Source organism: Arvicanthis niloticus, chromosome 22 (assembly GCF_011762505.2).
Source record: "Arvicanthis niloticus isolate mArvNil1 chromosome 22, mArvNil1.pat.X, whole genome shotgun sequence".
NCBI lineage: Eukaryota > Metazoa > Chordata > Mammalia > Rodentia > Muridae > Arvicanthis > Arvicanthis niloticus.
In genome coordinates, this window is record NC_133429.1 from 12904818 (window position 1) to 12920205 (window position 15388).

The 15388-nt window shown below is 40.9% G+C and overlaps 1 protein-coding gene across 4 annotated transcripts in view; it reads right to left on the bottom strand.

Moving 5' to 3' along the window:
- Ano4 (anoctamin 4) overlaps positions 1–15388 on the bottom strand; it is a 367952-nt gene that overhangs the window by 131409 nt on the left and 221155 nt on the right. For all 4 annotated transcript variants that reach the window (XM_076919930.1, XM_076919933.1, XM_076919932.1 and 1 more), the window contains 2 exons: positions 14281–14417; positions 11231–11389 (listed from right to left, as the gene is read on the bottom strand). In XM_076919930.1, coding sequence (XP_076776045.1) covers positions 11231–11389; positions 14281–14417 — 296 coding nt within the window. The remainder of the gene's footprint in view (positions 1–11230; positions 11390–14280; positions 14418–15388) is intronic.

Below are 15388 nucleotides of genomic sequence, written 5' to 3' on the forward strand. Positions count from 1 at the left end.
ACAGACTTCTGACTCCCAAGTTAAAGGATGAGGCTGAAGGAACTCAGCTCTGCTGTAAACAGAGACAATTAATTCACGTTGGCATCGGGACAAAAGCATGTCAGCAGGAACTCTGTGGCCAACTTACCCAGTGTGCCCAGGCAGAGACTCTGAAAGAGATCTACCAGAGTCATCGCAAAGTCAAGTACTAGAGTGCTACAGTGTGGAATCTTTGAGTGTTACAAAGAACAGGGCCATGCAGCCTTAAGTGAAGGGACATCTCCTCTATTCTGTTAGACGGAGAGCTATGACTTCCAATGTTTGCTGTCATCTTGGCATGCCTCCTGCCAACCCCAGCCGACCCTCCTCGGCTTTGTGAATGAGAAGTTGGGGCCATATTTCTAAGGAGCTCCTTCTCCATGGGGCTCTTGGTTAGAGTGCACGTCTACAGCGAAGAACACTCGGGTGGGGATGGGGAAACTGGAAAAAGAGAGCGATTCCTACACATCCTGAGGGATTCAGTCACATAGACAAATGTGAGGTTCAGCGCAGTTCCAGTAGGTGTCTCAGAACCTCTTGCCCTGTGTCAGACCCTCAGTTCTAAAGTGGCATTAGAATGACTCATGTTCCCAGATAATTTCAACTGTGAGAGGCACCAGGGGAGAATTTCAGAAAGAAAACTTGGGGTACATGGACAGGTAGAATAATTCCAATAATTACATACTGGAAATCAAGCTGTATTACAGCAAAGAGTGGGATAAGGAGGAATTGCATCCAAGTGTGGCTCTTCAAAGGTTCTGATACTGTTCACAAACTCAATTTGCTTCTTGCTCTGTGCCCTGTAAGAGTTCTCCTAGTGTCCGAGATTCCAGTCAGATCCAGTTATCTCCCCAGTCTAAGCCCTCTTTCCCCATTCAGAGTTACTGATTCTTCCTACACTCATATGTCAGGGAGACACAATAATGGGACAATCTCAATAGCCACCTTCGAGAGCCAGGATTATGAATGTGAATTTCTTCCTCTCTGTGCTCAGTTTCCCCATTATCATAAAGACCCACCTTGAACTCACAAATGAAATGTTAGTTCCTCATTATTCTAGATGTTTCTCTATAGTGCCACCACACACCTGGACACATGGACTTATTTCATGTTTCACTCTCCCCAACAGTAGTGGGCATATGAGAGGTATTTGAATGAATTAATGAATGAATAATTCCACTCAAAACCATCATCATCAGATGTCATTTACTCTTGAGTTAAGCCTTGCCCCCGCCCCAGTGTTACCAGCTTCACAATAAGTCTTATCAGGCCTAACTAATGGCACTCATATTTTTTTAACTGGTCAAACATGTTGTGGGAATTTTCAAGTATTCATCCTTGTCCCTGTCTCATATTGGACTGAGGTCCCTACCCTGTGTCTAGGGAAAGTAGAAAAAGTAGTGTCTAAGAAGATAAGAGATTTGTTAAGTGGCAACTCTCGACCAGGACTGAGTCTCCTTACTACTGTCCACCATTATCCTAGAGTAACCACATTGTTCACACTTCCCGCTTCTTCAGACTGTTTCGTCAAGGTGGTAATCGGGGGAGAGGTGCTTTTGCAAGAATGATAACCAGGAGACCATGGATTGACAGTTGTCCATACTGCTTCAAAACTCTTCAGTCTCTCCACTTGCTCATAAATAGTTGGTGTCAATTCAATATGTATATTTCATATAATGCTTGGCAGCTAAGTTGCTGAGGAGTAATTAGAATGAACAGTGATACCATGAAGGAAGGGCTTCCCTGCCTTTTGGCTGCGGTAATATGATGCTCCCATGGTGCACAATGACAGCAACACAAAGTGGGCCTCATCCCAAAATGGTCCAGTTTCGAGCTCTGGGGGAATTTTTCAGATGGTGTTTCTTCCTGTGGCAAGTAACAATCGTCCGCAATACATTTTCAGATCCTCTACTGTGACTCTGTGACTCGGAGAACGGATATTATTTTCCACCGAGTTGAGCTGTTTTGGTGTGTGTTGGAAGAATTTGAAGGAGTCATATAAAATTATGTATTGATTTAAGATAATGTTTTGATCAAATCAGTTCAAGGTAACTTTGTACTGGTCATCTTGACCTGGCAATGGAAATGTTTTGATTCAACTTTTTCTTCCTAAATAAACAAAAGCAGTTAAGGTCCTTAGAGCTTTAGACTGAATTCAGAAGTTAAGTTGGAAATCAGAGTTAGAGGAGAGGGGGAAGAAAAAGCACCTCTCCCCCCCCCCCCCATTACCACCTTGATGAAACAGTCTGAAGAAGTGGGAAGTGTGAACAATGTGGTTACTCTAGGTTAATGGTGGACAGTAGTAAGGAGACTGAGTCCTGGTAGAGAGCTGTCACTTAACAAATCTCTTATCTTCTTAGACACTACTTTTTCTACTTTCCTGAGACACAGGTTAGGGGCCTCAGTCCAATATGAGACAGGGACAAGGATGAATACTTGAAAATTCCCACATGTTTGACCAGTTAATAAGCCACTCCCTTATTAATAATGACATCATTGGCTATCATTAAGCACTTAATGTGTGTCAGATTCTCCTAACAAGAGTGGAGTACAGAACTCAAAATTCAATTTATCTTCATAAAAGTTTCATGGAGTCAGACTCATATGCCAGCTAATAAATGAAGAAATCGAGACATAAAGAGGTTAAAAAAAAACCTTACCCAATTGTTTACTTAGTAAGCAGTACAGATGTAAGATCTAAATCTCAGTTGTCTGGTTTGAGAGGCCATTCCTAACTTCTATCTTATGCTTTTTTTTTTTTTCAAACAAACAGGCTTTTCTTCAGATTCAATAGTCTTCTGTTCCACTGCTTAAACCAGTTGGTCCCTGGGTGAAACCACGGAATGCTTTCATCCACCTTTGATTTCTCTCAATACCTCATAGACATAACAACAAACGACAAAATATTTGGATCAGGTGTTTAACTTAGCAATTCTTAGCCAAATTCAGACCTTGCTATCTCTATCTATTCTTGCTGGGACAAGTAAAAATGCTTAGAGATTTAGAATAAGTGTTAAATAGCACCAGCAAAGGAGAGACCACAGTTTCTGCTAAACATCCTACAGTGTGTGAGACCCACAACAAAGAACTATATTGTTTAGGGTATATGCTGCTCTTATAGAAGACTACGGTTCAATTTCCAGCACCTACATGGTGGCTCACAACCATCTGCAACTCCAGTTGCAAGGGATCTGATACTCTTTTCTGACCTTGCTAGTACCAGGTAAAAAATATGGTGTACATAAATACATGCAAACAAGACATTTACATACATAAAGTAAAATGAAAAAAATATAAAAAAATAAATAGAAATTAGCTACTCACAATCTTTTGTACCAAATTCAAACTTCCATAGCTAAGCCCTAGAGTAAGTCTCTAGGATATAAAACCCAGTGAGATACTCTCTGCTCTTAAAGAAATTACACAAAATACATGGAATTCTTCACTCTAAAGTGTAGTCTCCTAAATTTAGAAGGAAAAAATAGCACATTAAAACAGAATCAATGCCCATCTCTATTGCTCCTGCTTTCTTTATGGGTAGCAAAGGTCCCCTGAGTGATACAATTGTTAAGACCTCTGGCTGTCTAGATACTCTGGATTTTGAGTTCTCATATTAATATCAGTAGTAACAGGTGCTGCTGCTGTTTTGCCCAGAAAAAATGGAAAAACAGAAGCAGTACTCACCACCTCCATGGCCTTCACCCAGTGACTGCCACAGGGGCCCTTGCCTTAAAAGTAACCCAGGTCTCGACAGGGCATCACACTAGAGATGCCCTTCTTCTCTTGCATCTTGCCACCTGCAACAAGGCATGAGAGTCAGAGAGTTAACCTAGTTCCTTGCTGGCTGTAGCATTGCATAAGCTAGCTGGGGAAGTGCTGGAGAGCTCCCCCTGGTGGTGTGGGTGGAGGAGAGCAGGCAGGCTCACCAGCTCAGCTACCACCCAGACCCAGATCCAGAGCTTTGAGTTGGTTCACCCCCAACATCTACTCCATCTGTGATCTGCTTGAGTGCCTGAAGGGTCTGGTCCTATACAATTCCAGAGCTGCAAGATCTCCATGACACAAGACAACAACAGGATATCTGAGAGGAGTCACAGGATCAATATTGATAGTGTAGCAGAAGCCAGAGATCTCAAACCAGACCAATGATTCATTGCAGTGAACATTTGCAAGTAAAGAAGTGTGGACAAAATAGAGTACTGTGACACACTGCAGCTTCCAACTAGAGACAAGATCTTTTCTTTTTTGCTTAGGGGGAGGGTAGATATGAAGGAGTAGGAAGATGGGTGGGGTGGAAGTGCAAGATATGAAATTAACATAGAATCAATTAAAAGTTTTTAAAAGTGTCCTAGATGTGTTGTGCATTTTCTGCACCACATCTTTCTTCTTGGATCAGGTAGAAGCCTGTATCCAGTTGAAGCCCTCAGCTAACCACTCCAGGTCCTGCCTAGGCCTCCATGCTTCTTACCACGATGTTAATAGACTACACCTCTGAAACTGTAAGGAAGCCCCCAATTAAATGCTTTTTAAAAATAAGAGCTGCCTTGGTCATCGTGTTTCTTCATATCAGTAGAATAGTGACCAAGATATTCCGTCAAAGCCATCAGCCTTCTGAGATAGAATCTTACATGTTACAATGTAACTGGAATATTGCCATCCCATGATTTATAACCTGTAATGCTAGTGTCATTTTCTATTGGTTAAGAATATAGCACAGACCCTGTCCTCACACTCAAGGGGCAGGAATTATGGAAAGTTGGAAAAAGGAAGCAGGAATCACAGATCTTTAGGTGTGTCAGCTATAAGTCCTACAAATGTGTATATCATCTATAAAATCATAATTTCATTTATTGCTTTGTGATGGTCATCAATGAAAACTCAGTATCATTCTCCATCAGCAGAAGATAATTGAAGAAGCATCCTGGGGAAAAAAATCCCACTGGCTTAGAATAAAACCCAGAGTAAAAACTAGTATAAAGAAATTGAAGATTTATATGTGGGGTCATTTAATCCTCTTACCAATTCATGGGTCATTATCTTGCCTTCATTATCAAGTGTATGAAACTATGATTCAAAAGCCTGCATAGCTTAATGGTCCAGGACCACTTAGCTCTGCCACGACTGCACTGTGAGTCAAATCCACAAATACTAGAGGCTAAACATGCAAATAAATTACAGTTTGGAGGGTTCCCACACTTTGTTATTGACTCTAATTTCTTTGGTTCCCTTTCTACCTGCAACCCTAGCTCTCTTTCCCGTCAGCCTCCTCACTAGCTTGACCTTGATATTAACACCTAACCTTCCTAGCCTGAACAAAGTTACCATTTCTCTAAATTATTTTGTCTAATAAAGTCAGTGCTTAAAGACAAGTGAGAAAATAAATCTCAATAATCGCATTTCTATTATCATTTTAAGGAGAAATATATAACAAACTCAGTCCTTAATGTGCATGTATTTCTGTATTTATTGCAGTCAGATACTTTTATCCTTAGAGATTGGTGAACTCAGAAACTGTTTTGACCAGCATCTTTATTTTGTGCATCTTAATTTAAAACTATTATTAATAATATTAAGATTAATATTAACTGTTGTTGTTGTGTTGTATGTGAGTCAGAAGATAATTTGTGGAAGTGGGTTCACTTCTGCCATTTTGTGAGTTCTAGGGATTGAACTCAGGTGATTTTAAACACTGAGCCAGCTCACTGCATTTTAGTTTAAAAGCATTGTAAACACTTTGGAGGGTAATGTACTTAAGTGTGACTCTGGGGATGGAATATTGTGCATGAAGTGAAGGCTTGGTTAGCTATCAGCCTGGAGCATAGCTGTGTGCACATAAGGGAGAGGGCAATGACGTAGGAGGAAATTCTGGTCATTCTTCTCCTACTCTTCAAACACACTCCTGCACACATCGCCCTTTCCCCTTCCCACACATCAATGTCCCCTTGCAAATGGACACACAGACTAGTATTAAGGCAATGCTTTTTCCCCCATCTTAAATGAAAAAGAATTCTCTGTTGATTAAGTTTCTCTGCTTTGCATTGGACTGAAAGAACTGGAAACAGCGTCTTGGATTTGTTGTCTTTGTGTACCTTACTCCCAGCCTGAGCTGCAGCTGCAGTCTCGCTTTAGGCCTTGGCTTTCGATTGGCGGCCATACATCATCTGCTTACCAAGCATGGTGTAGGAATGATAGTAACTCAACCGTCTGTGGTTGTGGTCTGGACCCTTTTGTATCTTGGGCTTAATCTCCACAGGTATTGCAGGGGCCCTCGTGGGCTTGGCCTGTGTGGTCACTGTCTTTGAATTGTTTGCATGGTACTCAGAAACTCGGGGTTGACTCTCTTAAGAGATCCCTGTCTTTGTGACCTGAGTTTCTTGATGTCATTTCTGTGCGGTTTTGGAACCTGACTGAAAGCGCTGTAGTGCTCAGATTTGGTGATGTCTAGGACTTGAAAATCCTTCAATGCTAATTTCACTTCCACTTTTCCAGTGAAACGTCTTTCTTGAATTACGTAGACCACCCAGTGACTCACATTTCATCTGATCTTTACTGCAACAGGAGTAGCATGGTCTATGGCTACCTACCTCCCTTGTGAAATATTTTTGCCCATGTAACATAGCCCCCTGCGTTTTCTTTCTATTTTCTCTCTAGGCTCCTTTTGAGTTCTTGTTCTTGACTCAGCTTCATCCTCCACATTTGAAACATGGGTGTGTCCTGTGCTATGCCTTTGGGCCTCTTCTTTTTGTAGTCATTTTTTGAGGTAATCTTTTCCAAGTATATACTTCTAGCCTGGACCACTTCTCAAATTCTAGACTCTTTTGTCTGATATCTCTACTAGAATGTCAGACTTAACAAGTGTGCAATATCTCTGCAAATGGAAATGCCTTTATAAATAAATGCCTTTATAGATAAATGATGTAGCATAAGATAGTCTCTCTTCTCTCTTTTCTCTCTCCCTCTCTCTTTCCCTCTTCCTCCCCTTTACCTATCTCTATATATAGAGAGATATGTTTCTAGATATCTGATGCCCATAGATAGAAAGATAGAAAAAAGATAATTAGATAGATAGACAGACAGACAGACAGACAGACAGACAGACAGTGTATAATTCATTATGTAGGCTAGACCAGGCCAGACTGACCTTGAACTCACAAAGATCCATTGCCTTTCCCTCTTAGTTGCTGGGATAAAAGGTGTGTGCTACCATGCCCTGCTGACTTTTGCCCAAACTGTTTATTCAATCTGTCTACATTTTGAACAATTCTACTTTTGAGCCTGATCACTATGTTCTCTGGTAAGCTAAGTGCTTTGCCAAGCAACCATCTCCTTCTTACATACTTAAAATAGGTCTTCTAGATTCACCAACATGCAACCCTTCCCCTAACATGTTCTCATCTGAGCAGGCAGCCAGGATGAGTTCAAGGAACAGAAAACATCTTTGCCTTCTCCTGCTGATCCATTTTCATGGCTTCCCAGGTCACCCAGATAAAAGCTAGACTCTCCCTCAGCTGCTAAGCTCCAGCATCACCAGGCATCCAGGTCCTTTGGCTGGTAAAATAGTTAACCATCCTTTGCACTGTTCTGTTAACTCCAGTTAACCCTTCACACTTTCCTCAATGTCCCAGACATGTTTTAGTCTCAAGGCCTTTCTTTGCCCATACTGTTTTGTTTGTCTGGAAGAGAGGCCTGCCTCTGGCAACTTCTAGAAAATTCCAAGATCCTTCCAACACATCCTTTCCTTCTTTTGCAGGTATTAGCTTAGTTGTGCTTGTTTTGATTCTTTTGCAAGCAAAAAGTCTTGTCTTTATTCATTGCTGAATTCCTAGGGCTCAAAGCGGGGCCCTAGGGATTGTCACAGGGTGAGTGTACAACAATGTTTGTTGAATTAATGAATCTCATCCAGATGCTTTGATTTATACAATTAGAATTATTGTATCTTGGTTTGATAATAGGGGCCTTCTCTCATGTCCCACATGACTGATGGGGCCAGGAGAGGGGAGTGTCCCATGAATACAATGGTTCCTAACACATTCTGAGGATTTCAAGGTATCCACGAGTTAAGTAATAATTTAAAGGAAAAGATATGTCCTTACAAGGGACAATTCAAAAACACACAGCAAAGAATCAATAGGAAACCAAATTAGATACAAAAAATATAAATTAAGAATGTGAGCATAATTTTAAGATGCAAAAAATAAATGAACTTGAGCTTACTCTTTCTTTGACACCGCTGGTATAAATTGCTTTCTCTGGATTAATGTGAGATTGTAGTTACTGAATGTTAAAGACCCAGGGTGTCAAACACTTACTTGCTAGTTAGACCTTGACAGATCTTGTCTGATGTCCTTACCTGTGTCACAAATTAAAGGTTTTCACTTGTTCAATGTCTATATATGTTTATGCATGTGGATGTGGTCAATGTTGGTGTCCCCTCGGTCACTCTCCACTTATATTTTGAGACAGTGTCTCTTGCTGAGCTTCTAGCCAGTGATTGGCTGGATTAGTTAGCCAGCAAGCTCTGGGGATATGCCTGTCTCTGCTTCCTCCCCATTCCTCAACATTGAGATCACAGACACACAGACACCGCCAGCTTTTTACATGACAGCTGGGGCTCTGAACTCAGGTCCTCAGACTTGCACAGCAAGCCCTTTCTCCAGTGTTTCTAGATATTCCATGGTTAAAGGAGATAATGTTTCTTATGTTAAACTGAACTATAGACACTGTCTTTATCCATTTGGAAACCCAAACCTCATTCTGAAATAGCCTTTCCATAATGTTGGATATTATGGGACAAAGATCCTAATGATACTGATTATTCATAAGATGTACTAGGTGTCAATCATTTCAGACGTGCATGGATTCACTTTTTCATTCTTTGCTTTGTGTCTCATAATGGGTTGAAGTAATTCTTGGAGGCCACAATTACTGTTAAAACGGTTGTCTCTCTGCTACGAATGTTGGCAAAGCACTTGATTTCCAGAAGAGCACTTCTGATGGCTTCCAAGTCTAATAACACAACAAAAACACACATGCCACTGAGGGCCATTTGACCTTGATTATGACTTCCCAGTGCCTCTGAGCAAGGCAACTTGAAAACACCTCTTTTCTCTCTAAGCTGGCTGAGGACAAGAGGATGCAGAGAGACCAGAGATGCCGCATTAGAGACAGGTACCATGTGCGCAGGCTGTGGGAGTTAGGGCAAGACTGGAGCTAGAGGCTGCTAGGGAAATAAATGTTCCCCAAAGAGGCCTGCCTGTCTGCTGGCAGTATATAAAAGATTGCAAGGAAAATTACCAGTAAGGAAGCTGCAATCCAGGGGAGAAAAAAATAGGCAATGAGAAAAATGCTTAGGGTGTTTTATTTTTTTTTTAAAGTTTTTTATAGGGTAATAATTTTTCCACCTATTTTTTCCCCTGATATACACTGAAATGAATACCTAGCTGTGAACATATTTTTAAATTATAACAAACAAAATTAACTGGTATACAACCAAATCACACAGGCATTGTACCCTGGCGTGCCATGAACACTCGTTATAGCATGCCATAACTGAGCAGGCTGAGCAAGCCTCAGCTGCGGGGTCCACTGAATATCACAGTGCAGATGCTGGAGGCACACGGAAGACAGTGTGCAGTTTAGTGCTACTTATTATCTGGAAAAGGATTAGGCCTTTTGCGTTCAAATGAATAACTCATAAAATGATTTTGAAATGAGCTATGCAGAGGAAGCCCTGGGATTGGGAAGAATAGGCATGAAGCTTAAAATACCAATCTTTCATTAATTGCACGGAGCTCTCTCTTTTGATAGGAATCAAAATTTTTAACGAAGTCAGAAAGCACTTTCATTATTTCAGACCTTGTGAATGTTATATTCTTTCTTTTCTTTTTTTTTTTTTTTCCATATAAAAATCTTGTCACTTAGAAGTAAGGCTTTGGGACAAAGCAATGCCTTTTAAGAACAAATATAATGTGCTATGCTCAGTTGGCCAGCATAGGAAAGCTTTTCGGGAACTCCACAAAGACTCTGAAAAGAGGACATTTAATTCAGTTCGCTGTGCCAGGGCAAAACGCAACCTGAGGGGCTTTTGAGCAAACTGGCCCCACTCTCCTGGGATAAGAACAAGTTTCTTTAAGCATCTCACCATTTTCCCAATTTCTTTCTGGAGACATTCCAGAAAAACGTTGCTTCCTTACAGAAAATGTTCAAGGGATGAAGTCAGTTCCAGAAAAATGCTGCTTCCTTATGGAAAATATTCAAGGGATGAGGTCAGTCCATCAGGCCTGGGAAAGTCCCATTTCTTCTCCATCTCCCAGGATGAACATAACCAGTGTGGGCGTAAAATGCCTCCACCATGTGATGCCTCAAAGCAATGAAAAACTGGCTGTCTGAGTCAGTGATCTATCCCTCAGCCTTGAGCGGCAGAGGAGACATTCTGATTTGTCAGGATGTTTTTCTTATTGATCACATGAGCTTCACACCATGTGTAGGGAACCTAAGAGTTACATAAGTCAGCTAACAGGGACACACATACATACAGTGCTGAGTGCACAATAAGCCTCCTGGGGATTATTACAAGAGAGTCTTGGCAAGAGCCTCCTGTTTATTTAGTTCTTCTGCAAAACTCTCCATGCAGGGAAAACGGGGTGGGAACGGGGATTGAAGGAAGGTAACAGTTGAGCTGGGAATCCTGTAAGAAATAATCTGAGTGCTTTTTAAAAACTGGAATCATTTTAAGAAATTCTAGCTGAGCGGTTTCTCACCTCCCTCCTTCCCCAAATAACCAATCTCTTCTTGTGTGCAAGGATGCCTGTGTTCATTATGATTCTGGAAATGTGACCATGGTCTCCAGAGGGGGGCTATTGCATTTCATTCAAAGTTTTCTTTACCATGGGTGAGCAGAATACTCTGTTATATACACAGAACAGCAGTGAAGTGGATAAGTAATGAGAGCTTAAAACAATGCAGTTAGTCAGAACAGAATACTTTGTCATGAAGTCATTTGATACTTAAATACACTTTATGGAAAGTTGTGCTCCAAAATTCCAATAGTTGTAACATCCCCAAAACGCTGAAAAATGGGGAAAGTAATTAAACTGTTCTGTTAGCATGCCAAAAGCTCATTTAAATTTTTGATTATTAATGTTTATGTATGTTTGTGCATGTTCGTGTGTGTGTGTGTGTGTGTGCATTCCAATACAAGAAAACTATTTACCTCTTTCTCCATTTGCAATCCTTCTGCTCTAATATTTCTTTCAAACACTTCTCTCTTTTCAGTCTGAGGGTTGGATTTTCTGTACACAAGAATGTAGTCAATTCGACATTTTCCGTCTCTAAAGTAAAGTCCATTGGATTTGTTTCGCTCTCGCACTGTCTGCGTACAAAGAGAAAGAGACCGGTTCAAGCCGTTCGTGAGCCTGAGCTTCGGGCAAGTTGAGACTAGAGAACTAGAACTGAATGAAATTTAGTTAAAGCATGAACATCAGTCAGAAGCTCATGTTCATAAAATGAAACATGAAAACCAGGGACAAATAAAAGGTGAAGACGCGTCATGTAAAAAGGGCAAAGCGCAAGACATCTGAGAGTAGCAGGTGTTGACAAAGATCTGAGGCATCTGAGAGCTGTTACAGTCTATGTTACAGAGTGAAAACTGAGGTTCTAACTTCGGAAAACATATTGGCATTGATCTTATAAAACTGAACATTTGCATATCATACAACTCTAGAGGGATTCCTGGCAAGGCATCTAGGAGATGTAGATAAATATTTATAGCAGCATTGTTCATAATAATAGAAAAATTTGAAATGAGAATACACTCAGGTACATACAATAAATGGCTAAATACTGTGTGCACTGGATAGACACTCTGTTAAATACTATTATGTAACAGACTAAATACACTTGAGTTGTATTGAAAAAAAATTTTCTACAGGAAAGTAACAAGCCAAAGAAGACCTCATAACACAATTTTCTTTTAAACATGAAGCAAAATAAATTTCTATGTCTACACTATATGCAGCAAAACTTTTAGGGCAAGGAAATGAAAAATCAAAGAACATAGGGAGGATGGTGGCTTGGAAGGGTCAAAGCTGCAACACAGGTAGCTGCAGTGGGCCTAGCAATATTCTTGCTCTGTTTCTCTCAAGATTATTTGCCCATACTAAAAACAAAACAAACAAACATACAAAAAACACTTTAAAGGCTGGGTGTGATAATGCACACTCCTAAGCCCAGTGCTCGGGAGGCACAGACAGGGAGAGATCTGTGAATTCAAGACTAATCTAGTCTACATGGCAAGTTTTAGGTCATCCAGGGGCTCCATATCGAGAGAGAGATAGAGACAGAGAAATAGACAGAGAAACACAGAGGCAGAGAGATAGAGGTAAAAAATAGTAATACACACACACACACACACACACACACACACACACACACACGAGACAGAGAGACAGAGTCAGAGAGAGACACACATATAAAGAAAAGAAAAATATTTTACTGTGCTATCTTTGGGTATATGTGTAAACACAAGCATACAGGGTGCTTAAGACAATATAATATATATCCTTCCCTTTGCATGCACTCTCATATTAATTTTCCATTGCATTAAAAAGCAGTAACAAGTTCGCAATGCTGACATATAACTTGAAAAGTGTCTTTCTCATTCATAGGTTGGATGATAGTTATTAAACTTGTAACTTCTACGGAAGTCATACTTGTTATTTTATAACAATCATGAATGAGAATGAATGAATCGGCTTTTCACCCAGGCTCCTTAGACTGCACTAATGTAGGGCCAGCTCTAAAGGAGAGCATTGAGTCTGGGCTGCTCAAGCTGGAGACAAGTGTCTCAGGTTAATAGATTTCTGAACCGAGTCTGCAAATCCAACCAAGTGGAAATGGGAAGCCTGTTTTCTCTCGACCACAGAGTACATCACTTTTCAAAAAACAGTATACAGATAGAAAACGTGTTATCCTTCCATGACATGCTAAAATCACACCCATTCTCAAACACCGTACATGCAACCTCACCCCTCAAAAAGCCTGGCTCAGGAGGAATAGAAGGCCTGTACCTCATGTTTCAGCATGGATATCTTCAATTGGTAACCACTATTCAGATCTTGCTTTACAAGACACTTGAGAGGCAGCCTGAAGATGGTCCTATTAACAAATATTTACCAGACAGGGAAAGCAGCACCTGTCTTTCAAAGCAGGGCATTGAGCTGGGAATACAGTCCAGTGTTCCTTAGGATCATGGGTCCCTTGAGTTCAATTCTGAATGCTGTACTCAGTACTGCAACAACAACCACAGCCACAACAACAAGGCTTTCCTCAAGAAGAAGCCTGGCTCTAATTGAGCAGTTCTACCTCCAGCATAGCCCTGGCCTTTCTGAAACTGCTATTTCTCTGGGAGGGAAATAAATAAGTTGCTTTTAAGGTCCTTTCAAATGACCATTCATGAAGCTATTGCATAGCATCCAAAGTGTGTAGAGATGACGAACCACTCATCTTTTGTTTTTTCTTAAAAAAAAAAAAAAAAGTAGGGAGGGAAAAGGAGAGACTGTGATATTTGTGGAAGATGCCTGTGAAGCTTGGTAGATGTTACTAATTTTCACTGTTTAAAGGTGTCATCCTTTCATTGTCTGGAAGGGCGAAAGCATTAGGAAGATGCCATCGATGACTGACTTTACCTCGGTGTACATGATATTTCTGTGCAGTGCGTATTCAAAGAAAACCTTAAACCTCACTGAGATGCAGCCCAAGTGATAGTGAACATCCCACAAAGTACCATCTCTCCCCTGGAATGGTACACGATCAGATGGATCTATGTACAACCGCTAAGAAGCCTCCCATTGAAGAGGCAAATAAAAACTCAGAGAGGCCTCAGAGAACACCATGGTCTGAAAAGCCGGTGTGCTTTACGTTGCGTGTTTGTATGCTCTAGGAAGTACATCTTTGTCAGGTGTCATTTTATTAGTTAGGGACACTAAGACTGCATTTAAAAATGATGGGAAGTCATGACAATCTTCCTCTGCACACATTAAACGTCTCTAGATGTGAGACAGCAAGTGCATGATTAATGTTTCAGTTTTGAGCAGACGTCCATTTCAGACCCATGAAATGTGCTAGAACCTTCTAGCCGTACAGAGTTGTGAACCCTGCCTATGCTTCCCAGGAGCCTGCAGTTTGGTGGAATTTGATTCTGAATGGGCTGCACAGGATCCCACCTGAAGCACTACACTCTCAGGAAGTCGTGCAAACGCTTACCTCTCCCCCTGCTTCTAGTCTGCTGGTGTCCTCCGAAGTGCTGGTCAGATTTCCAGGGTGAAGGAGAGAATCGTCATCTTTGCAAGGGCTGTTGACAGCCTCTAGTTCATCAAAAAGAATATTGACATCCTTGGCCACTAGAAGCAAAGCACATACATTAAAGTGGACCAAGAAGCTGGAGTGGACATCAACACAGTGAGAGAAGGCATCTCCCTCTGGCTTCCTATGCACACATTGCTTCAACAACACCCTGAGTGACAGGCGCATCCCCCTCCCAAGAGAAAAAAAAATGTCATATGTAAAACCTGTCTGACCAAATGGGTGACATTAGGCAAGATAACAAAGGTAAGCACCTTCATGTCACAAACATAACTTGTCTTCCAGAATAACAAAAGGGGATTTATTCAGATTGCTTTTCTATAACTGTTTAGAGAAAGGCCCTTTTATTTAAAACTACTGAGGATTCATTCTCTAGGTTGGAAGGTGATCCGTGCTTTTTTGTGCTATATTTTCTCACTTAAGAGCCACACAGGTTGACAAGGCGATGCATAAAAGTGCCACTTGCCTGGCTTAGTGACCTTTGTTTCTTCCTTTATAATCTCTCTAGTAAATTTAAGAACGGGGCATGCAGTTAGGTTTTCTGCCTTTCTTCTTCCTCTCATGATGAACTGAAAGGAATAACCCATCCAGAGGCTCCCCCTATGGACTATTTATGTTAATGACACAAGAATACACAAAGAACTATGTCAGCATTCTAGGGGGAGACTAAGAAGTTCAAATACGCTTTGCAGCATACTGCGAAGAAAAGCTGAGTGCCACTGGAGGAGTGGACAGCCAGGACTCTTCTTCACCACCTCAAATTATAGCCCAACATAATAGTCATTTGATTGATTGATTGATTGATGCTTTAAAAATGGTTTATAACTTGGCAGAAGTTGCTGCATAAAATGATTCGTGAAAGACTGGATTTGAATATCCATTCAGTCATTCATAAATGTGTTAGATGAGCTCACATTGTGTGTCAAGTGTTTGGGTGTGTTGGGCATATTCTGGTGACTAAGAGTGATGTGGCTCTTTGCCCTTATGGGAAAAGGAAATAGATTAAATA